The sequence below is a fragment of the Loxodonta africana genome, chromosome 7, assembly GCF_030014295.1.
Source record: "Loxodonta africana isolate mLoxAfr1 chromosome 7, mLoxAfr1.hap2, whole genome shotgun sequence".
Taxonomy (NCBI): domain Eukaryota; kingdom Metazoa; phylum Chordata; class Mammalia; order Proboscidea; family Elephantidae; genus Loxodonta; species Loxodonta africana.
Window position 1 is genome coordinate 31201865 of NC_087348.1, and position 25366 is coordinate 31227230.

The 25366-nt window shown below is 37.1% G+C and overlaps 2 protein-coding genes and 1 pseudogene across 2 annotated transcripts; all 3 read right to left on the minus strand.

The window, feature by feature from the left end:
- Positions 1–3317: 3317 nt before the first annotated feature.
- Positions 3318–5326, minus strand: LOC135231675 (olfactory receptor 5M10-like; annotated as a pseudogene).
- Positions 5327–10137: 4811 nt separating this feature from the next.
- LOC135231674 (olfactory receptor 5AP2-like) lies at positions 10138–11148 on the minus strand. The gene has a single exon (XM_064288105.1). The coding sequence runs from the start codon at positions 11146–11148 to the stop codon at positions 10228–10230; it is 921 nt and encodes a 306-aa protein (XP_064144175.1). The 3' UTR covers positions 10138–10227.
- Positions 11149–22504: 11356 nt separating this feature from the next.
- LOC135231673 (olfactory receptor 5AP2-like) lies at positions 22505–24657 on the minus strand. The gene has a single exon (XM_064288104.1). It carries the CDS (start codon positions 24650–24652, stop codon positions 23699–23701), a length of 954 nt encoding a protein of 317 aa, XP_064144174.1. The 5' UTR covers positions 24653–24657; the 3' UTR covers positions 22505–23698.
- Positions 24658–25366: the final 709 nt, after the last annotated feature.

Sequence of the window (25366 nt, forward strand, 5' to 3'; positions counted from 1 at the left end):
TGGCACATCTGTCAGAAGGAAGTAGAGGTAGTGGTCAGTGCTGAGGGTAATTCTCAGGATGCACATTATGGATTTATACTGGAAACAATAGTTAATTTCATCAACATGCTAAGAATCAAAGCCAAGATTGAGAACTAGCATCATTCATTAAATGTATGATTTCCAAAATTGAGAATTTTCAAGGAGAGTTGAAAGGAAAGACTATTTGAATATTGTTTGGCCCTCTGTTGGAGAATAAAGAAAGCTAGATATGCTTTCGCTAGTCTGTATATTCCAGTATATAGATAGTCCAGGTTAATACAAATAAGAGAATCATAATGTAGTCTGATTAAGACAGCAGAAAACACAAAACCCACTGCTCTCAAGTCGATTTTGACTCCTAGTGACCTTATAGGACAGGGTAGAACTGCCTCATAGTATTTCCAAGGCTATAAATCTTTAGGGAAACAGGCTGCCACGTCTTTCTCCCCCATAGCAGCTGATGAGTTCCGACAGTGTAGCTTTTGGTTAGCAGCCTAGTGCTTTAACCACTGCGCCACCAGGGCTCCTTTGAGACAGGAAAGCTGTCCTTAATTTTGAAAGACCTCCATATGATGGGATACACTGAGTAATCAGTCAAATGGATAAAGCTGTATATCAGTATCAAAATGTAGATTGTCACCAAGTCATGACATTTAAGCATTAGCATATCGTTTTTCTCAAATTGAGGTGGAAAAATCTTTCTTCGTTTCAATCTTCCTATTTTATTCTGATTTCTTGCACAAATAAAAACAATAAAAATTTAAAATATCAAATATCACTGCTTAAATATTTCTAAGGAATGAAAGTTCCGTGTAGGATTATAGAGTTGGTATCCTTCACTACCTGACTCCTTAATGTGGAAATCCTTAGTCTTGTGTAAAAATACTTAAAGATTTGACTGTAAGCAGGATGGTTACCTTCAGCTTGAAGAAGCTATGTCCTGAAACATTTATTTATTAATGTATTTCTTGACATACATTAATATACAGCAATCCTAATAAATCATCAGACTTACAAATTGTCTTTTCCAAAAGAACAAGGACTGGCTCAGTAGTAATTGAATGGAAGGCAAAAAAAAATAATTCCTTAGCTCTTTCAGATCTGGTGTGACAGGGTGTCCATACTTTTCAGTATGAGAACACATTATCAGACATCTACGTGTAAGAAGGTGATCTTCATTTATGTTGCCATGTATAAGATTAGAGGGCACAGGCTTCACCTTGCATATAATACTAACTCAAAGAAGAGTTTTATGCATTCTGTATTATTTTAGATTGATGCAGTGGCTACATAACAGCTATTGTAAGAATGGTGCAGAACCGAGTAGTGTTTCATTCTGTTGTATGTAGGGCATCTATGAGTCGGAACCAACTCAATGACACCTAACAACAACAACATCTTATCTCTGGTAAGTAGTTGTCAGAAATTTATGGTAACATTGTATTTGAAGATGTTGAATTCCTTCAACAATGTCAATTTGCTTTGTTGTCATAATCAGTTGATGTATACCAGCTAGAAGGGTATCTGATGACTTTAGCTATACTGGGGTCACAATGGTCAGAGTACTGGTTATATCCTTACTGGCCCTATAGATTTTTTACTTGCGCTTTATGATTATTCAATTGCTCTTTTCTTTTTTAATTTAAAGTTGTAACAATTCCAACATTGTAGTAGAAGTTCTATCCTGTATAGTAAAGTTATACCGATTATTAAGGAAAAAAATGAAAGTGTTATTCACAGATGACATGATAGTTTACACAGAATATCATTTGAAAATATGTACAAAAAAGAAATTAAGATTATATTTGGGAAGGTCACACAATTACAAGTTTAACACACAAAAATTATTTATATAACTACATAAAAGCAATATCATAAGATTGGAAAATAAATTTAAAAGTATAATTTACAATAACATCAAAAACATAATCTACTTACAAATCAATATGGTATAAAAATGTGCAAAAGCTGGATACTGAAGTCACAAAACCCAGTAGAGACATATTAAAGAACATATAAATAATAGAGACACATGCCAACTCATAGTGACCCTATAAGACAGAGTAGAACTGTCCTATAGACTTTTCAAGGAGGAGGTGGTGGATTCAGATTGTGGACATTTGGGTTAGCAGCCAAATGCTTAACCACTGAGCCACCAGGGTTCTGTCAAGATGTCAATTCTTCCTAAATTGGTTTATAGTTTCAATGCCATTGCATTAAAATTTTCAGTAGTATTTTTTCATTGTTTTACAAATTGTCGATCTTGCTCTAAGATATATATATACAGACAGACAGACAAAAACCACGACTTCCTTCCCAGTCACCTCTGGGAAATTAAGGTGGTATTAATATAACATGAATTAATGAAAGAGAACATGCCAGTTTATGCTCTATCCTATCTCTAAAGAATTTTTGAGGCAGATTTCATCCAAAGACTTGCATGATGAAAAGTTAAATAATACATGGAAGCAAACAAACAGAATTTTTAAAAAGAGAGAGACTACAAATCGGTCAACTATTTGGGTTCAAGAGTTTCCAAAACCAGATGTAAATGTGGCTCCTAAAAGCCATGGTGGTTCTCAGGAGCAGAAAAGAAAAGGAAGCATTCAGTTATTTAGGTAATACGTTTAGGTAAAAAACAGAGAGTTTTTTTTTGAACAGGTTCTAAACACTTTTTTCAAATGGGATTTAAATTTGATGGCAAAACAATCTGGTTGGTAGAAATGGAAACACAACTCTTTGGCTAAGAAAAAGGGAAACTCAATGCATGATAAGGGAACTCCCACAGATTAAATGATGCTGGTCCTCAAAAAGGAAGTGCCACCAGGAGCTCTATGAGCATCAGGACCCTCTGTCAGGCATTTCTAGTCTTTCTGCTTTGTTGTTGTCTCTCTGCAGATCAGCTTCTTTTGCTGTGTTACAACCATGGCCAAAACACAAACAAATATACAAATCTACAAATGGCTCTGAAATTTAAATATTATATTCTATTAACCCAGAAATTACGCTATTTTTCAATCGCTATTTCTGAAAGAGGATTTTCACAGGCATGGCCTTGATCAATCAAGTGAGATTAAAAATGGAGCCTAATTTTTTTTACAAAAACTGCAGGTCACCTGAGAGACTTTTCTGAGAAACAGTGTAAACATGTGACAGTAAAAATACAGTAGTTTGTTACTATGAACATTTTTTTTTATAGTTGTGACAGTTAAAATCAGACTAAAAAATAGTGAAATAGAATATATTTAAGATAAGGGTTACATATGTAAATGGTTCATGATGCACTTATTTAGTTGACTAATAATGTATGGAATAATATGGATGTATTACATATTTCTTCACATAAACTTTCTTATTACCGCTTTTCTCAATAGAAGTTTTGAGAATTATGGGACCTGCCTTATCTAGAAAACTATGCTTTATGAACCAAATAAACATTGAATCTTCACATCCAGAGAGATACATACACACCTATTAGATTTTATAACTTCTCCAAGCATTCTTGGTTCTGTAGAAGCCAGTTGGTAGACCCTATCGACTCTTTGTAAGTTAGCCTGAAGTCAGACCTACTACACTAAAAAAAAATACCACGAATGCCATTATACTACATTGATGATTGAATTGTATCTATACTCTTGGAAACTTACAAGAAGTTGAAGTCGAGGATAATAATCAGTATTATGGTGTTTCTCAAGTTTTTCTATAAGGTAGTTTCTCAAGACATCTATGACATGAGTTTGGGGAAAACCCACAGAAAGTTTAAACCTCTGAATGACACATGTATTTAAAAATTTTCAAAAGTGATCACAGTGATTAGTTAGGATCCAGAGTCAAGATTCTATAGTACACATTGCAATAGAAATTATTTCATAATCTTTTATTAAAGAAGTACAAAACTAGTCACCCTATCCTGAACATCACTATGGCTCTGTGAACTGTATTATTCAGAGAAGATAAATTTCTAGTGTTCTCATCAAGGTCAGTTAGTAATGAAATTTGTCCCCAGGTAAGTAACCATGTTGATTTTTATACAGAATTTTTGGATCCCAACCAACTCGATTCCAGAAGATATCTGCCAAAGAAAATACCCTTAGACTAAATATTAAAATTTCTATTAAGCCACTCTGTCCTGAAGGTGTTAATTTTGAGAAGGAACTAGGTAAAGTGAGCACTGACAGTTCATGATGATAAATTATGATCACTGAATAGTAGGTATATCTTTTGATAGGAGTCATTGTGTTATCCAAGGAATTTAATGACTGTAAATGAACAGACTCTTAAACTGCAATTTTACGAAAGAGATTTCCCCTGATCACTTGCTGCATGGCATGAATCACATCCTTGTTCCTTAGGCTATAGATCAATGGGTTCAGCATTGGGCTCAAAAAAGTATAAAAGACTGCAATTATTTTGGACTCCTCTCTGGACTTCTCAGACGGGGGCCTTATGTACATGCAAAAGAGGGTTCCATAAAATATTGTGACTGTTGCCAGGTGGGAACCACAAGTAGAGAAGGCTTTGTGCCTGCCTTCAGCAGAATGCATCCTCAGGATGGCTGCAAAAATAAAAGGTAGGACAGGAGAATGATGAAGAGAGAGCTGAAGAGAGTAAAGCCAGCAACTATAAACATTGCCATCTTTTTGGCATAGATGTCAGAGCAAGCCAGCAGTATAAGAGGAGGGACTGCACAATAAAAATGATTGATTTCAAGGGAGCCACAGAAAGATAAGTGAAAAGTCAAAACTGCCTGAGAGAGTCCATTAAGGAAGCCATAAGTATAAGGGACTGTGACTAGACAGATACAAACGTTCTTGGACATCCTGGTACTGTAATGGAGAGGACTGCAAACAGCAACATAGCGATCCAATGCCATTGAAGCAAGGATGTAAAGCTCAGTGATCACCAGGGTAATGAAGGGAAGACACTGTGTGAAGCATCCAGCATAGGAGATGGTCTTTTGGTCTGAGAGGAAGTTGTACAGCATATTGGGAGTAATATTGGAGGAATAGCAAACATCTACAAAAGAGAGGTGGCCAAGGAAGAAATACATGGGAGTCTGGAGACGGGAATTGGTCCTGATCAGAAAGATCATGCACAGGTTCCCTACCAGTGTGACTAGGTAGATCACCAGAAGCACCCCAAACAGGATCTTCTGCAACACTGGGTTGTCTGTGAGTTCCACAAGAATGAATTCGGTCACTGTAGTACAGTTTGGGGAGAACGTTTTCTCATCTTTTGCAAACTGAAAGTGTAAGGAATGAGAGGGTTTCCATCTGATCCTAATTCTGCACTTATTCCAACCACATTATCATTCACGCATTGATCCATTTTTTCATGGTCAACTTCTCTTCATTTTTCAACAATCATAGCAGAATATCTACATGAACTATTTTCACCCTGTGTCCCTGTGTTATCTATCTCACTGCCTCTTTCGACATGTACCTCAAATATTCTCTCTCTCTCATATATACACCAAATATTTGTGTGCATACACATATATACCTGTCTTCTTGAGGAACTCTGCATTTGGTACTTCCTTTCAAACATCCTGAGGAAAAGAAAATTGCCAAAGGGGGATAAAAATCAGATATGAAAAGCAGTTGATCATTTGCATCATTGAAATGAACAAATGAAGGAAGTTGTATCTCTCTTGAATTCCTCCAGGTCTGACATCCTAGTATTTTCTGTACAAAATAGAAGGTAAATATTCAATATAGCATTTTCACTTAAAACCCATAGATCTCCAGCCTCATTTCATTTAAGGACATTGAATTGGTGATATTTATCTCTTGATACAGGATTAAGAAAGTACAAAATCAAGAATTGTCCTCTCTTCATTGTAAATTCAGCCCTTTACACTGCAAAGCTTGATTTTTTTTTCTTTCTGTTTCAGGTTCTGGAGTAACATCAGTGCACAAATTAACAAATCCCCCACCTTAGTGCAGCATATATTACAGTAGAGGAGGCAGATATTAAACAAATAGACAAATATATGTATAACCTAATATCAGGTAGAAGCAAGCAGTGTGAAGAAAAATGAAGGCGGGTAAAAGTACAACGAGGAATGATTTAAGGTAGCTATTCAGAAAATGTGAAATTTGAACAATAAGCTGTTCAAGAATCTGAGAAGATTATTCATTATTTTGGTTCCCATTTTTTTGTGCATCAACTTGCTCGTGAAAATGTTCAAGGAAGAACAGATAATGTTCAAATGTGTTCCTAGCAACCATATCTATCTATTCTCATTCTTTCTACGTTCTTCATGAAAAATAAGATGTGGCTGTAATAATTACTCTTCAAGAATTGCACTCTCAGGTCATTGTTTATTTACATACATCAGAACAACTCTGCATAAAATAACTAAAAGTAACTTTTATTAATACATGAATAGAAAATAATTAATTATTAATAATAATAATGAAAATAATATTTCTCTTCCACATTGGTGGAACACTGATCACCATGCATAAGAAAAAGATATACTTTTAGTGGATGAATGTAGAAAATAACCTACCTGCAAAGGTGACTTACTACATTTTGTCAAAAAAAAAAAAGGAAAGATTTATAACACATCTCTTCAGTGTTGTCCCTAAAGCATTTATTTTTTAATAATTCAAAATAACCAATTAAAATACCCTCTGTTCCTCAAGGGCATGACCATAATTTGATATTTTGAAGAGCTAGATTCTCCTTAGAGGCCAAAATCTCTACCTAACATTTGTGTACCTTGCTTGGTACCAGAATATGTGAGATTCTTTTTTTTTAATTGTGTTTTAAATGAAAGTTTACAAATCAAGGCAGTCTCTCAAAGAAAAACTTATACACACCTTGTTATGTTCTCCTAGCTGCTCTACCCCTAATGAGACAACACACTCATCCTCTTCACCCCATATTCCCTGTGTCTATTCAACCAGCTCCTGTCCCCCTCTACCTTCTCACCTTCTCTCCAGACAAGAGCTGCCAACATAGCCTCATGTGTCTACTTGTGCCAAGAAGCTCAATCTAATACATGAGATTCTTAATGCAGATAAATTAGCCACCACTTTCAGCAAGATAGAAGAAGGAAAATATGGGTAGAGAAGTTTTATATTTTTAGTATAGAAGAGTTGAGGGAATTCCCACCAGAAGACTTCAGTTTTCTGTTTTATTTCCTATAAACACCAAGGTGAGCTCATCTAATGAGACTGAGTGGTAAAAAAGTAGGGTTGACGAGAGATTTGAGGAGATAAGAGACTGAAAATAGTGTGGGAAACAGAAGGACTTTTTTTGAGGATGAACATTATAAACTTAGGAGCCCTGGTGGCACAGTGATTAAGCTTTTGGCTGCTAACCAAAAGGTCAGCAGTTTGAATTCGCCAGCCGCTCCTTGGAAACCCTATGGTGCAGTTCTACTTTGTCAAACAGAGTTGGCTATGAGTCAAAATCCACTCTACGGCAATGGGTTTATTATAGATTTATACTAGAACCAATTTGCCCTACTGAGTTACCATCATCAACATGCCAGGGCAAAGCCAGATCTGAGAACCAAGATTATTCATGAAATTGATGATTTAGGAGGAAGACTGAAAGTAGAATTAAAAGAAAAAAACTTCTGAATATTGTTGGTGTTACATGTATTACAGAATTAAAAAACTAGAGATGCTTTCCACTGGTCTGTCTCTTCCATTACACTGATCTTTCAGGTCAATAAAATTAAATGAAATAAAGTGTAGCCTAACCAAACACTCATATGTAACTACCACATACATTCTAACTGGCTTCTGCATTCTAGTTTATTAAAAGATATTAGAATAAATGGGTAGTCTGAACCTTAGTCAGGTAAAAAGTAGAGAACTGAACAATGCTAACAGTTGGACTCATGACCATTTCATTGTGTAGAAGGTAATCTAATACTAATTGTTTCAATAGAATATTGACTAGCATTGCAATCAAGTGTGCTGATAATACTGGACATATTTATATTTTTCTATCAGCAGAATTCTATACACATAATTGGCAGTGTTGCAAATAAGTTTGAAAAGGGGAACTCATAAATTATACCATATGTGATAGCGTCTAATCTATCATCTAATCTATTAATAAAGTTAATACTAGTGATAACATTTTTGTTAAGGTCACAACAGTGTAAAGATTTTCAGTCTATCTATGAGTTTGTAAATGGGAAGAGAAGTGGGCAGACAAGGAATTGAATTCTCCTGTGTAAATGTACAATGAACTGAAGTAGCTTTGGAGAGTAAGATCTCTTCTTGTAATGTCTGACCACATCGTCAACACACAACATATACACATGCGCACACGCAGATGCACATATACGCATACACACGCACACAATGGACATTCAAGCCATGTCAGGCAATAACAGTCTTTCCTAAAAAAGAAGCAGCCTTTTCCTACAACGCAATCGTTCTGGAGAGAGAGAAAGAGAGAGACCTGGTGGCATCAAGTCCTAATCTCAGACCTACGTTGGTTTGAATTCTATTTTCTCCTTCTGATGAAAAATCCTTGAATATGTTGAAATCACATTTATTTTGTTTATAATGAAAGATATTAGATAATAAAATATCATGTTTGTTAATCTATTTAGTTTCCAAAAAGAGAGAACAGTTGCTTTCAAAATAAAACATTATCTGACAGATCACACAATCATCTGAGAACTTTTTTCCATTTCTAAGATTAGCTTTTTGAACTTGTCCTTGTTGAACACTTTCAGCTCCAGCTACTGCAGCAGCAATTTCTCTTTCATCACACTTTGCCTTTGGTTCGTATTATTCTTTCTTGATTTTAGAACATGTGTTGATCAACTACTATGAAGTCATATGAATATAAAGTTCTTTCCAAGGAACTCTCGTTCTATGTGGGGAAACCTTACACTGTATTGTGGTAATTTGTTTCTGTGACTAAGAGCTTGTTTGGGGTTGTAATATCTACAGAGTCACAGTAGTGGGAGTGTGTAACTGCCTGTTTTAGGAAGAGTGAGAGAAGGTCTGGGGAATCTTAGAGGAGATAGCACGTGTATTGTGTTTTGAAGGATGAGGGCTTCGCAAGAAAAAGAATGATGAGATGGACCAAAATCACTGGATAAGCAATAAAGAAGGGTGAGAAAATTATGTTTTTAATATGCAATGTCTGAAAAATAGAATGAAGGAAGACAACATTATAAAATTTAGGTTCATCCAAAACCATAGGCTGTAACTGAAAGCAAAATTATTCCTTAAAGCATTAAAGTGGCTATTTTTCTATTTGGACTACAATCAGTTTTCATTGACAAAGGTACATACAAGAATCACAATTAGTTTATTTTATCCAGTACGAACCAGATCAAAACAGTTTAGGTTCACATGTCAGTGGTCACCATCTGTAAATAAAATCAAGTCCTTTGGGGGAGATAGCTCTGCCATGAAAACATCAGTCCTATCAACTCAAGGCCCAATCAAATAGCAGATAGTAAAATATATACATATGTTTATTAAGACATTTGGGAAATGATATTCATCTTGCTCTAGTGCTTCAAGCTTACACAGGTTAACATGCAAATGTCAGGCAACATGAAACTTTATCTCTGGAAATTATGAAAAATACTTTTTCTAAACCCCAGAACACTCCATTCTATATGCCTTTGATTTTCTTTCTCCATTTTCCTCTTAGATTTAGGCAATAGTTTGTTCACATTATTCCCTAAGCAGTCTAGATTACTTTCCCAGGTTAGAAGCACTTAACTTCAGCAACCCATCAGGATTTAGTTTTAAAATTTGCCTCTGGTTCACTAGGGACAAAAGGCAGCCTCGCAGCCGAGTCACAGTACTCTTGTTACATTCTGACTCAGCTTGCTCCTTATCACCTCCCCTCTAACAGGTCTACCACCATCCAATCAAGATGCCATGCTATCAGACAGGGAAGAAGATTGAAATCAGTCCTTTGTTCACTCAGTCTCTCTCTCTCTCCCATCTATTTCTATACTGGGATTTATAACTATGAACGGGGAAATGATATATGATATTCAGTTATTTTCTCAAGTTTAGGTACTCTGGAATGAGTGAAATTTGTAAGAGTGACCATATTCCCCAGCATATCTGGGACATTTGGCCCAACTCCATTACCAGAATAAAGCTTCATGACAGAATAAAGGTTTGAGCCAGGGTCAATTGTGGTGGGTTTGATTATCTCTAAGTTCCATTTTTAAATCTAAAATCCCATAGTTTTATGATTCTAAAAACACATGTAAAAAGAGTTTGTTTTAAACACTTTACCTAAGGAAGATTTGACCTCTTTGTTTCTCAGACTATAGATAAGAGGATTTAACATGGGGATGATAAGTGTGTAAAACACAGACACCAATTTGTCTTGGTCCATTGAGTAGCTGGAGCTGGGGTGCAGATACATGAAGAGGATTGTCCCAAAGAAGATGGTGACTGCTACCAAATGGGAAGCACAGGTGGAGAAGGCTTTGCACCTTCCCTCCGCAGACTGGATCCTTAAGATGGCAGCCAGGATGTAGAGATAAGAAATGAGGATAGTCAGGAGGCAACTCAGTTTATTAAGACTGGCAAAAGCAAAAATGACAACTTCATTGATGTGTGTGTCAGAACAAGAGAGTTTAAGGAGTGGCAGAATGTCACAGAAAAAGTGGTTGATGGCATTTGAGCCACAGAAAGACAGCTGGAAGGTGAAGCCAGTATGAATGGAAGCATTTATAAAGCCTGCAAGATATGTAAATAACACCAAGAGGATGTTGAGATTTGGGGACATGGTGACTGTGTAAAGTAGAGGCTTGAAAATGGCCACATAACGGTCATAGGCCATCACAGCCAACAGGAAGCCCTCAATGGCAGCAAAGGAACCAAAAAAGAAGAATTGAGTGGCACATCCATTAAATGAAATGACTGGGTTCTCCACCCAGAAGTTCACCAGCATATTAGGGGCAATGACAGAAGAGTAGCAGAAATCAACAAGGGACAAGTTACTGAGGAAGAAATACATTGGAGTGTGGAAACGAGAGTCAGTTTTGATTAACAGGATCATGCCGAGATTTCCAAGAACAGTGGTCACATAGATAAGTAGGAACACCACAAAAAGAAGACACTGTAGCTCTGGATGATCCCTGAATCCCAGGAGAACAAATTCAGTCATGGTTGTATGGTTGGTCATACTTTTTTCTCAGATTGGAGGGTTCTTTTGCTGGGATAAGAAAGAAATCAAGAAAACAAATTGTGCAAAAATACCAGGAAAATCAAGTAGTTCATTTCCTGCCTTAAACAAGGATACTTTTAAGATCACATCTATGATGTTCTGAGGACATGAGTATTAAACATATTTGTTTTCTTATTGAAGAGGAAAAGAGTCCCTAAGTACACTCCATAGTCGTAGTTTACTGTGTTTAAATAGGATTATATGCATACATACCTGTGTGGGGGTGGGGGTTCTAACACCTGTGTTCCTGTTGCCTTTCTCTCCTCATCTTAGCCTGAATGATGTAATTTGATTTCAAAAATAACCCTTCCACTCTATTCTTTAAAATTCCTCATTGTCAACTTTTTTTAAGTCATCCCCTTTAAAAAGGACTTTGATAATCTGACCTTTATTTGTTCATATTCCACCCTACCTCCCAACTTTCCTCTCTTCTTCTCCCCTCCCCTACTCTACCTTCACCTCCACACTCCTCATCTCATCCTCTTTTCTTCACTCCTTTTCTCTTCTTTCCTTCCCTCTTTTCCCTTTCCTTCCCTTTCCCTGTCTCTCCATTCTTCTCACTTCCCCTCCCTTCCCTTCTTTACTCTCTCTTCTCTACTCCCATCCCCACTTCTTTCTCTCCCTTCTCCTTCTTTCCTTCTTCCTCCTCCTTCTTTTTCTCCTTCTTCTTCTCTCTGTCTCCATGCTCCAGCAATCCAAATATTCTGAATCATTTTATAATTGTGTGACTAGATCATTTCCATTGACATAACAGCACGCTGTTATTTTTCCCATTTTACATATATATGTATATCCATTGCCACTGAGTCATGACCCTATAGGACAGAATAGAACTGCCTCATAGAGTTTCCAAGGAGCAGTTGGTGGATTTGAACTGCTAATATTTTTGGTCAGCAGCCATAGTTCATTGTAGCTCTTAACCACTGCACCACTGGGGCTTCGTATATATATAGATATAGAAATAGAAATAGAGATACTCTTGATTATACTGCTTTTAACACCTATTATACTATCCTATTATACCATTCCTTCGCACTTCCCTTGGCAATAAAATGTATCAAAACAGTCGAATATATTTGGTGTATCCAAGTCTGTTTTTCCTGTTTTCTTTTAAGCCCACTTCAACCAGGCTACCACTACTATCATTCCAGGGGGAAATTGCTTGTTATGGATTGAACTGTGTCCCTAAAAAATGTGTGTCAACTTGGATAGGCCATGATTTCCACTATTGTGTGATCGTCCACCACCTTGTCATCTGATGTGATTTTCCTGTGTTGTAAATCCTACCTCTATGACGTGAACGAGGCAAGGTTAGAGGCACTTACATTAGTGAGACAGCACTCAGTCTACAAGGTTACATTGTATCTTACGTCAACCTCTTTTGAAATGCAAAGGAGAGAAACAAGCAGAGAGACAGGGGGGTCTGATGCTACCAAGAATGAAGAACCAGGAGGGAAGCATGTCCTTTGGACTTGGGGTCCCCATCCTAAGAAGCTCCTAGACCAGAGGAAGATTGATGACAAAGACCTTCCCCCCCAGAGCAGAGAGAAAAAGTCTTCCTTGGAGCTGGCACCCTGAATTCAGACTTCTAGCTCCCTAGACTGTGAGAGAGTAAATTTCTCTTTGTTAAAGTTATCTGCCTGTGGTATTTCTGTTATAGCAGCACTAGATAACCAAGACACTTGTGGTATTTCTGTAATAGCATCACAAGATAATCAAGACACTGCCCTTGTCAAAGTATCACTGATTTTTATGTTGCTAAATTCAGTGGTCAATTCTCAGTCTTCATCTTTCTTGACCTACGAATAGCATTTGGCAGAGTTGATTGCTTACTTCTCACAGAAAAGCTTTCATCTTTTAGCTTTCAGGACACTGGACTGAGTTTTCCTCCTACCACGTGGGTTGGACCTTCTCAGCCTTCTTTGCCAGTTGTTCCTTTTCTCCTTGATTCTTAATGTTGGAGTATCTCAGAGCGCAGTCCTTGACCTCCTTGTCTTTTCTATTTACATATTTTACCTGAGTGCTCTTACTCAGTCTCACGGTTTTAAACACCACCTCTATACTTATAACTCCTGAATTTGTATCTCCAGTCCTAACCTTTTTCCCAAACATTATATCTATAGTTCAACTGCCTACTCACGTATCCGTGTGAATATTAAGTAGCAACTCAACATGACCAAAACTGAACTCCTCATGCGTCCCCCAAATTTACTACACCCACAGCATCCTCCAGCTCAAGTCGATAACTCTCTACTTTCATTTGCTCAGATGAAATTAATTAAACAAATAAATATTAAACTGTTATTTCTTCACTTTTTCATACACACCATACCCAGTACATCAGAAAGTTCCATTTGACCTACCTTCAAAATATCGCTAACCATAAGCCAACTACCTTATCCACTCACAAAACTGAGACTCAAGCCAACATCATCTTTCACCTAGATTATTATTGTGGTAGTCTTTTAATAGATCTTCCTGTTTCTAAAATCAGCTAAAATCTCACCCTGTAAAATAATCTTTTTTAAAAATCTGTAAAAGCATATAATTTTTTTGAAAAAATATTATATATGATTATATATGGGTGTGTGTATGCATGCACTTGTGTGTGTGTGTATGTTTAAGAGGGACGCAGTTTGTTTTGCTTTTCTAACTCTGCTTTCCACCATATGTACAAAATTTAAACTCAAATTCAGAGAAATATATATGGAGTAATACACAACATTTAAGGCATTGCCGAAGAGCACTGTATACATTACCCCTCACAGACAACTCACAACAAAACCGAATGGAGATGGAATTCTCCTTGTTGTAGAAACGAAAAATTGACCTCAGATATTAAACAACTTGTCTAATGTCACAGAGCTAGCACAACTAAACTACAAGATGAAGGCTAAAAATGGTCATTTTATTAATTTATGCATGTAATAATATATAATTAGTTTAATGCCCTTCAATGGGCCTTAAATTTGCCAGGTATTTTGGGACACTGTCTATACCAAATTAAATTTTCCTGTTTACACACACACACACACACACACACACACACACACACATATAAATACATAAATATATTCATGCATGTATGTGTATACATGTGTTCACTATTCTGTTCTTCAACTGTTTCTAGTGCTTCTACGTCTCTCTCCTCTAAAAAAAAAAAATGTGTGCTCATGTTTTAATTGATATCTTAGTTACTTAGTGCTGCCGTAACATTATATACTACAAGTGGGTGGCTTTGAAAAAGGGAATTTATTTTCTCACAGTGCAAGGGACAGGAAGGCCAAATTCAGAATGTGGCTGTAGGGGGGAGATGCCTCTTATTCTATTTCACCTTCTAGTAGCTGCCAGAAATCTTTAGCATTCCTTGACTTGTAAGTGCATCTGTCTCTATTGTCTGTCTTCCTCTGCCCCATGTGTGTGTCTGTGTCTATTTTTCTCTTTTTATAACCCAGAAGTGATTAGGTTTAGAACCCACCCTACTCTGGCATGACACACTAGCACAGCAAAATAAAACCCTCATTTCCAAACAGGTTCACATTTACAGGTACAGGTGCTGGGGTTTCAACACATATTTTGAGGAGACACAATTGAATCCATATTAGTTGGTAACATTAATGTCAGTATTATAGACAAATTCAACTTGAGATGTTTAGTCTCATTATTGAACGTTTTTTGAGTCCTCTTGAAAATTTTACACATCTAACACTTTAAGATAAATAAATTATCTTACCTTTTGTCATTAGATACTCATTAGAGGTAATGGTGTTTGTTAGTTTAGTTTTATTTTATTTACTGGTTTCTGGACAAGCATCAGTTTTCTGCTTTCATCAGTGGAATTTACAGCTTTGATGATCATGGAAGTGGCTTATAGGAATCATCTATTGTATAATAAATACACAGCCAATTAATTCAGCAAAGGGCAGAGTGTGCTGCTTCTGAATCAAAGACATAGAATCAGCCTTGTTAAGGTTTTGCTCCTTCTCTTGAGATTTAGTCTCTGCAAAACACTAAAATGTCTAATGACTGAAATATGCTGAGAATCCACAATTAGAGCTTGTCTTTATTTTCTGCTAAGATAATTGAACTGCATTCTCCCCAGTGAGCCACACATACCCTGGAGAGTAATATAGACATTTGGTAAAGTACAACAAATATGTTATGGTCCTGAGACTCTATTGATCATGGCATGAAATTAAATGCTACAGGATTGTCCAGCTCCCACCTCCAAACTTCAGAATTCCACCTAAAATAGGATCCCTACTTATTTCTACAGGAAGATAGCTCTCCATTCTTTCATTTATTTATTCACGCATTCAACAAATATTTAGTGAATTTGTTTTACGAGGCAAACGTGGTCCTAAATGGCGGATAGAGTAGACAATAAAAATTGATCTTGCCTATTTCTTCGTGATGCTTGCAGTCTGAAATTGGGGAAAAGCAGCCGTTACAGAGTGACACGAAGAAGTAAAACTGAGAACCTTAGTATGAGCTACAAAGTCTTATGTGATCTGTCACTCCTTTCCAAACACCTTGCTAATTGTGGCTCTTTCTCTTCTCTCACTTGCTTCCTTTGTTTCACACATATTTTTTTCTTGGGTGTTCCTCTAACGAACCAAGAAGAATCTGTTTCACAGCTTTTTTATTCACAGTGACTATGTCTGAAATACACCACTTGTCTGTCAGTTTGTACTACTGTGGTGAATTCATGTTGCTGTGATGCTGGAAGCGATGTCACAGGAATCAACTTGACCACATCTGTGTTAAGAGTCAATGGAAATGCTCAATATCATCAGTCAGAACAAGGCCAGGGCCCACTACAGAACAGACCATGAATTAAATGTAAGGAAGTTGAAGCTGAAGCTGAAGAAAATAAAAACAAGTCCATGAGAGGCAAAGTACAACCTTGAGTATATCCCACATGAATTTAGAGATCACCTCAAGAGTAGATTTGACTCACTGAACACTAATGACTGAAAACCAGAGCAGTTGTGGGATAACATCAAGGACATCATAAATGAATAAAACTTTTTTTTTTTTTTTTTATTAAAAAGACAGTAAAGAAAGAAAAGCTCACAATGGCTGTCAGAAGAGGCTCTAAAACTTGCTCTTGAACACAGAGTAGTGAAAGCAAATGGAAGAAATGATGAAGTAAAACAGTTGAACAGAAGATTTGAAATGGCACCTTGAAAAGACAGCATAAAGTATTGTAATGGAATGTGCAAAGACTTGGAGTTGGAATGCCAAAAGGAAAGAACACGCTCAGCATTTCTCAAGCTGAAAGAACTGAAAAAACAATTCAAGCCTCAAGTTGCAATATTGAAGGATTCTACAGAAAAACTATTGAGCCATGTGGAAGCATCAAAAGATAGAATACATAGAGTCATGGTATCAAAAAGAATTGATCAATGTTCAATGATTTCAGAAGGTAGTATATGACCAAGAACTGATGGTGTTGAAGGAAGAAGTCAAAGCTGCACTGAAGGCATTGGGGAAAAGCAAGGCTCCAGGAATTGACAGAATATCAATTGAGATGTTTCAACAAATGGATGCAGCACTGGAAGGGCTCACTTGTTTTTGCCAAGAAATTTGGAAGACAGCTACCTGGCCAACTGATTGGAAGAGATCCATATTTATGCCTATTCCCAAGAAAAGTGATCCAAACAAATGTGGGAATTATTGAACAATATCATTAATATCACACACAGGTAAAATCTTACTGAAGATAATTCAAAAGTGGTTGCACCAGTACATTGATAGGAAACTGCCAGACACATCCAAGCTGAATTCAGAAGAAGGAAGGGTATCACTGCTGATGACTGGTGGATCTTGCTTGAAAGCAGAGAGTACCAGAAAGATGTTTCTTTTTGTTAGGTGCACTCAAGTTGGCTTCAACTCACAGTAACACTATGTACAATAGACCAAAACTTTCCCCACTCCTGCACCATTTTCCCAATCATTCTTATGTTTGAGTTTTTGTTGCAGCCAGTGTATCAGCCCATCTCTTCCAGGGTCTTCTTCTTTTCTGAGAACTCTCTACCTTACCAAGCATGATATCCTTCTCCAGGGACAGGCCGCTCCTGATAACATGTGCAAATTATTTTGAGATGCAGTCTCAAAATCCATGTTTCTAAGGAGAATTCTTGCTGTGCTTCTTCCAAGACAGACTTGTTCATTCTTCTGGTAGTCCATGGTATATTCAATATTCTTTGCAAACACCGTAATACAAAGACATCAACTCTACTTTGGTCTTCCTTATTCATTGACCAGCTTTCGCGTGCATATGAGGTGGTCGAAAACACCATAGCTTCAATCAGGCACACCTTAGTCTTCAAAGTGATATCCTTGCTTTCTAACACTTAAAAGAGGTCTTTAGTAGCAGATTTGCCTAATCCAGTAAGTCATTTTATTTCTTAACTGCTGCTTCTATGAGCATTGATTGTGGATCCAAGTAAAACGAAGTCCTTGACAGCTTCGTTTTTTTCTCCATTTATCATGATGTTGCTTATCGGTCCAGTTGGGAGGATTTTTGTTTTCTTTATGTTGAGGTGTAATCCATACTGAAGGCTGTAGTCTTTGATCTTCATTAGTAAGTGCTTTAATTTCTCTTCACTTTCAGCAAGCAAGATTCTGTTATCTGCATATTGCAGGTTGTTAATGAGTTCCTCCAACCCTGATGACTCATTCTTCTTTATATATCCCAGCTTCTCAGATTATTTGCTCAACATACATATTGAATAAGTATGGTGAAAGAACACAACCCTGACACACACCTTTCCTGATTTTAAACCACGAAGTATCTCCTTGTTTTGTTCAAACCCTGCGTCTTGGTCTACGTACAGGTACCTCACGTGCGCAATTAAGTGTTCTAGAATTCCCATTCCTCACAATGTTACCCATAATTTGTTGTGATCCACACAGGCAAATACCTCTGAATAGTCACTAAACACAGGTAAACATCTTTCCGGTATTCTCTGATTTGGGCCAAGGTCCATCTGACATCAGCTATGATATCCCTTTTTCTACATCTTCTTCTGAATCTGGCTTGAATTTCTGCCATTCTGTGTCAATGTACTGCTGCAACTGTTTTTGAATTATCTTCAGCAAAATTTACTGGCATGTAATATTAATGATATTTTTTATAATTTCCTCATTCTGTTCGATCACCTTTATTTGGAATGGGCACAAATATGGATCGCTTCCAGTTTGCTGGCCAGGTAGCTGTCTTCAAAATTTCTTGGTATAAATAGTTGAGCGTCTCCAGGCATGTATTTGTTTATTGAAACATCTCAATTGGTATACCCTCAATTCCTGCAGTCTTTTTTTTCCCCCCCAACACCTTAAGTGCAGCTTGGGCTTCTTTCTTTGATACCATTGGTTCTTGATCATATGCTATCTCCCGAAATGGTTGAACATCAGCCATTTCTTTTTGATACAGTGACTCTGTGTATCCCTTTCATCTTTTTTTGATGCTTCTCTGTGGTTCAAAATTTTCCTCCATAGAATCCTTCAATATTGCAACTAGAGGCTTCAATTTTTTCTTCAGTTCTTTTAGCTCAAGAAATGTCAAGCATTTTCTTCACATTTGGTTTTCTGACTCCAAATCTTTGCACGTTTCATTACAATACTCTACCGTGTCTTCTCAAGCCACCCTTTGAAATCTTCTTTTCAACTGTTTTACTTCATCATTTCTTTGGTTTGCTTTAGCTACTCTACACTCATTAGCAAGTTTCAGAGTCTCTTCTGACATCCATTTTGGTCTTTTCTTTCTTTCCTTTCTTTTTAATGACCTTTTACTTTCCTTATGTATGATGTCCTTGATGTCACCCCATGAGTCTTCTGGTCTTCAATCTTTAGCGTCCAATGTGTCAAACATATTCTTGAGATCATCTCCAAATTCAGGTGGAATGTACTCAAGGTGGTATTTTCCAACTATCAATCCATCTTTTTTTCATTTCCAACTTTTCATTCCAATCACCAACAATTATCAATGCATATTGACTGCATGTTCAGTCAATTCCAGACTGCAAAGGCTGGTAAAAATCTTCAATTTCCTCATTTTTGACATTAGCAATCAGTGCTTAAATTCGAGTAATAGTCATATTAACTGGTTTTTCTGCTAGGCGAATGGATGTTATCCTATCACTGACAACATCGTACTTCAGGACAAATCTTGAAACGTTCTTTTTGACGATGAATGTGACGCCATTCTTCTTCAATTTGTTTTTCGCAGCATAGTAGACCATGAGACTGTCTGAATCACAATGACAAATACCAGTTCATGTCAGCTCACTATATAGCCTTCGATACAAATTACACCTCAATACAAAGAAAACCAAAATCCTCACAACTGGACCAATAAACAACATCATGATAAGGAAAATATTGAAGTTGTCAAGGATTTCATTTTACTTAGATTCACAAGTAATGTCCATGGAAGCAGTAATCAAGAAATCAAAGAATGTATTCTTGCATAGGTCAAGCCTGCTGCAAACAACCACTTTAATGTATTAAAAACAAAGATGTCACTTTGAGGACTACGGTGTGCCTGACCAAAGCTATGGCATTTTCAATCACCTCATATGCATGTGAAAGCTAGAGATGAATAAAGAAGACTCAAGAAGAATTGATGCTTTGGATTACAGTGTTGGCAAAGAATACTGAATATATCATGGACTGCCAGAAGAATGAACAAATCTGTCTTGGAAGACATACAGCCAGAATGCTCCTAGAAATGCAGATGGGGAGAATTTACTTCATGTACTTTAGACATGTTATCAGGAGGGACCAGAACCTGGAGAAGGACATCAGGCTTGGTAAAGTAGAAGGTCAGTGAAAAAGAGGAAGATCCTCAACACGATGGATTGACGCAGTAGCTGTAACAATGGATTCCAACACAGCAATGATGATTGTGAGGATAATGCAGGATCAGTCAATTTTTTCTGTTGTGCTTGGGGTCGCTATGAGTCAAAACTGACTCAATGGCATCTAACAACAATAATATGCCTGAAAAGTTCTTCCATATAAGTAAATATCATGTTATTCCATTTCTCTGTCCAGGTCTTGCTCTAATATTATTTTCACAGAGAGTTCTCTAATACCACTTCAATAGCGAAACAACACTCTACCACTCCCTTGCCTACTTTATTTTTCTTTCAAACATCACACATATCCGTATCAAACACACACACAAGCATATGTATTTACATGTGACAAATCTGAGAATGACACACTTTTACACACACTTTTGATATAGATAATAGTCTTCCCCACCTGAACATAAGTTTCATGAGATCAATAATTTTTTTTATTCCCTGCAATATCTCCAGCTCATGTTTCCTGCTAGTTATTCAATGAATAGCTCTGAATGAATTATGAATAAATAAAAATATAAAGGGTGCCCATTTTTCTCCAAGCATAATCTAAAGAAGTATGACAATAAAGACCATTTGTAACAATACAGAAAATGATACTTTAAGCCCAATGAGATGTATATTTGATGCTAAGGTGCCTAATTGTACAAAATAAATGTCTGAGCATGATAACTAAGTGAGGAATGCTGATTACTTAATTCTTTCATGAGTCCAAAATCCCTAGAAGCCAGATTTTCACTTCAATATATAAATCTGGAACTCAGATGGGAAGTCAAGGTTGAGGACATAATTTTGGAAATCATTGCAGACTTCTTGTATCACCAGAGACATAGATGCAGATAAAGGATCAAATGTTAAGGGTTAAGCCTTTGGTTCCAAGATTTAGAGGTCAGAATTAGGAGAAGGAAGAGCCAGAAAAGCTGACTGGGAACAAGTGACTGTTGAGGGAGAAAGAAAACCAGAAGAGTGTAGTGGTAGAGAAACCTAGAGAAGGATGTTTTAAAGTAGATGGAAACATCAATTGTGGCAAATTCTTCTGATATATCAAGTGAAAATGGGGAAGAAAGTAATTTTGAATGTGGTGATGTGGAAGTCTTCTGTGTCCTTGACAAGATTAGTGTTAATGAGGTGTTGGTACATTAACACAATTGGAGTGTGTTGAGGAGTAATGAGACATGAGGAAGTAGGGACAATTCTTTTAAGGGTATTAATTGTAAAGGGAAGCATAGAAATAGGTTTGCATCTAGGTGGGGTTTTCAGTCAAGAACATTTTTAAGAAGGATGATACTATACCATAGCTGGAAACATATGAGGATATTCCAATTGAGTATGAGAAATTGATGCTTGGAGAGAACAGATATATAATTTGAGATGTAAAGTATTTGGACAGCTTCAAACATGTGAAAGAGCTGGTCCTACACATTACCCATTATGAAAGGATATATGTATAAAGATTTAAATGTGGTAATATGTGGCAATTTTATCTGATTGTTTATACATGGCAGGATAAAATATGAGGCAAGGTCAGGAACAGAGAACGGAGTGCTGAGGGCTTTCCTCTAATTGCACTAAGCAGCTTAAGTGGAGGACCAAAGTGAAGAGATAATTAAGTTTACCTAAGTTGGAATGCAATTGACCCAAGTCGTGGTGTTTTCAGTTGCATCATATGTATGGGAAAGTTGGACAGTGAATAAGGAAGACCGAAGAAGAATTGGCGCCTTTGAATTGTGGTGTTGGTGAAGAACACTGAATATACCTTGGACTGCCAAAAGAATGAACAAATCTGTCTTGGAAGAAGTACAACCAGAATACTCCTTAGAAGCAAGGATGGCGAGACTGCTTCTTACATACTTTGGACTGTTGTCAGGAGGGATCAGCCCCTGGAGAAGGACATCATACCTGGTAAAGTACAGGGTCAGCAGAAAAGAAGAAGACCCTCAATGAGATGGGTTGACGCAGTGGCTGCAACAATGGGCTCAAGCATAACAAAGATTGTAAGGATGGTATGGGACCAGGTGGTTTTTGGTTCTGGGGTACATAGGGTCACTATGAGTCAGAACCGATTCAACAGCACCTAACAACAACAAGTTGGAATGTAGTCAGGTGAGTAGAAAGGAGTGAAATTGGAACCATGGGACTGAGTGCGATTGTGAGTGAATGATTATATAAGGACATTGAAATCTCAGCTGGGACATGAGCGAAATGTCCACATGAACGTGTTGTGAATAATGATAAAGTTTCCTAGATTGGTGAGTAAGAAGCAGCTAAAGAGTGGATATTACAGTAGGTGAGCTAGAATAAAAGGGACACAGAAGATGGATGTCAGGCATGATACAGTTCTAGATATATTTGAGTGAAGGTGAAAGTTATGAGGAGATGGGAGGACTGCTCCTGAGCTTACAGGAGATGGGGTGGATGAGAAGAGTTAAATTCTCCTTTGTGAACTCTAAAGAATTATTCAAGAAGAGGTGGCTGAGAGATGGTCTCACTTGAAACATGCAGAATATTATTGTTCTCTCTCATAGTAAGAAATGGATAGTGGAAATGGAAAAAAATAGCACATACACATTTACTTGATGTCCAAATAATTACTTAGACCTCTTTTGCCATATATCTCATCAAAGAAAGCTGGTGTTCCTTTGCTCCAATATTGATGACATTCCATCCCACTACAAAGAGCAATAGATAGATAATTTACAAACGTTTATTGAAAATTATGTGAAACTTTGAAAGCATGAAAAGATAAAAAGTTAAAGCACAGGGATTACTACCTTTAAAATATTCCAATTAACTCACAAAGCTTGTAAGATATGCCTAGAACATTGCTCTGGCTCCCATATTTTTTATATCTGACAAAATTCTTTCATGCATTTTATTTGATGGTCTTGGCATCCATGTAAGTCAAATAACTGTTATTATTTATAGTGATGCTGTAGTAAATCACCCAGATATGCCTTTCAGGGTAGAAATTTCCTCATCTGCCAGATATATCAGCAGCTAAATATTCATAGCTGAGTTACTCTCTGGGACTTTCCCTGTGCTTTAAGGGGTTGTCTTCCCAAATATTATGCCCTCTCCCAGTAAGTAGCCCACATTCAGAACCAATCATTGTGGATGGAAATGTATGACTCTTTTATCACAATCTTGGTCATCACTGAAAGGCCATCCTAGCTTCAGAGCCCAGGATGCTTGGGGAGAGTAGACATATAATTGGCTTAGTCTTTGTTTGAAATTCATCACTATTCAGCTCCTTCCCAATCCTTCTTTCTTTTCTCCCTTGAAGGTATTGTTTCGGGAAACATTCTGTAGTAACTCTTCCTGCACTCAAATCTTTTTTTTTTTTTTTTCATCCTGTTTTCCTGGAATCCAGCTGGAGACATCAAAGTAGATACAATAAAACTGGGGTTGACAAGAATTGAGTATTGAAATTGGAACATAAACACAGGCTAGTGGATTCCAAAAGTTTAAACATTCTACCAGACACTGCCTTCACCTACTGTGCTGAATCATCAGATGGGCCCATGTATATATGTTTCAGATATGAAGAGAACAAGCAGGACATCTCATTTTAAATCATCTGTCTTAATGCAAGTACCAGGAAGATGTTCAACATGCCTTCACAGCATGGTTTTCTGTAAGACCTTCTTTAGGGCCTCTTTCACATCCTTATTTTTCAAACTGCAGATGAGGGGATTCAGCATAGGGATCACCACCGTGTAAAAGACAGAGACAACCTTGTCCTGCTTCATTGAGTAGCTAGATGTTGGGCGCAAGTACATGAAAAGAATCGTGCCAAAGAATATGGTAACAGCAGTGAGGTGGGAGGCACAGGTGGAGAAGGCTTTGTACCTACCTTCTGCTGAGGGCATTCTCAAGATGGTGATGAAGATGCACAGGTAGGAAATAAGGACAATAACAACACAGGTGATGACATTAAAACTGGAGGAAGCCATCGTGACAATGCCATTGATGTAGGTGTCAGAGCAAGAGATTTTAAGCAAGGGTGGAGTATCACAGTAGAAATGGTTGATTCGATTAGATCCACAAAAGGACAATCTAAAAGTCATCCCTGTATGGATGGCTCCATTCCCAAAGCCTGCAAGGAATGAGGTAGCCACTAGTATGAAGCAAATTCTCCCAGACATGAGAATGGGGTACCGCAGGGGGTTCCAAATGGCTGCGTAGCGGTCATATGCCATCATGGCCAACAGGAAGCACTCAGTCCCTAGGAAGGAGCCAAAGAAGTAGAACTGGGCAGCACATCCATTGAAAGAAATGGCCTTATTCTCAACCACAAGGTTCATCAGCATCTTGGGAGTCACAGAAGAGGAGTAGGAAGCATCAACAAAGGAGAGGCTGCTGAGGAAGAAGTACATGGGAGTGTGGAGACAGGAATCAACCTTAATCAGCATGATCATCCCCAAATTGCCTACCATAGTAGCCATATAGATTAATAGAAACAATATAAAAAGGATAATTTGTAGATCTGAGTTGTCCGAGAGTCCTAAGAGAATAAAATCTGTGACTTCTGTTTGGTTCCCACCTTGAGTCTCTGCCAGATATCTTATCATTTGAGCTGTGGTAAGAGAGAAGACAGAACATTGCATTTTGTTGGATGAACACATAACAAGCTATAACATCTTTTCACTGGCATATATACATGTGTACCTTATCAGAAGAGTGAAAAATCAAAAGCATATTAAAAACTGTGCTAAACTTGACATTAATTCCAAAGAACTGCATCTGACTACAATGTATGCTGCCTACTAACTAATGTTTTCAAGCAAGTAACTTAGTAAACATTAACCAAAAACTAAAGTCCCTTCTGGCCTTAACCATTTGTTGAATAATAACAGGGAAATATCCTTAAGACGTAACTCTATTATTTGTGAAAAATTAATTAATATGTAAATATATGTTATAGACAAAACTTCTGAAGAAATATGATAGAATTAATTCAGGCTACTGAATAGTCCTCCTGGTACTGATGAAATGAATACAAAATATTAAAAGTCAGTGAAAGAAATTAACAATGTTAAGGAAAAAACTTGAATCTCTGGGAACAGTGGGTAGTAAAAATTGATAAAATTGATGAGAGTGAAAAACACAGAGGAGAGTCCCATGCATGATTCCAATCCTAGCCTAACATCTCAGAGTCATTATCTAGAAAAAAAAAAGTGTCAGTATACCCTGAGAATTTTCAATAATTCCCCCTAATATTAAGAGAATTAGACTGTGAGAAAGAAGACATATATCAGATGAAAGTAATACAACTAGTCAAGGCA

Bases quoted from the DNA above. Each gene is read 5' to 3' on its own strand.
- LOC135231674 (XM_064288105.1), bottom strand. From the start codon at position 11,148: ATGACTGAATTTGTTCTCCTGGGATTCAGGGATCATCCAGAGCTACAG.
- LOC135231673 (XM_064288104.1), bottom strand. From the start codon at position 24,652: ATGATAAGATATCTGGCAGAGACTCAAGGTGGGAACCAAACAGAAGTC.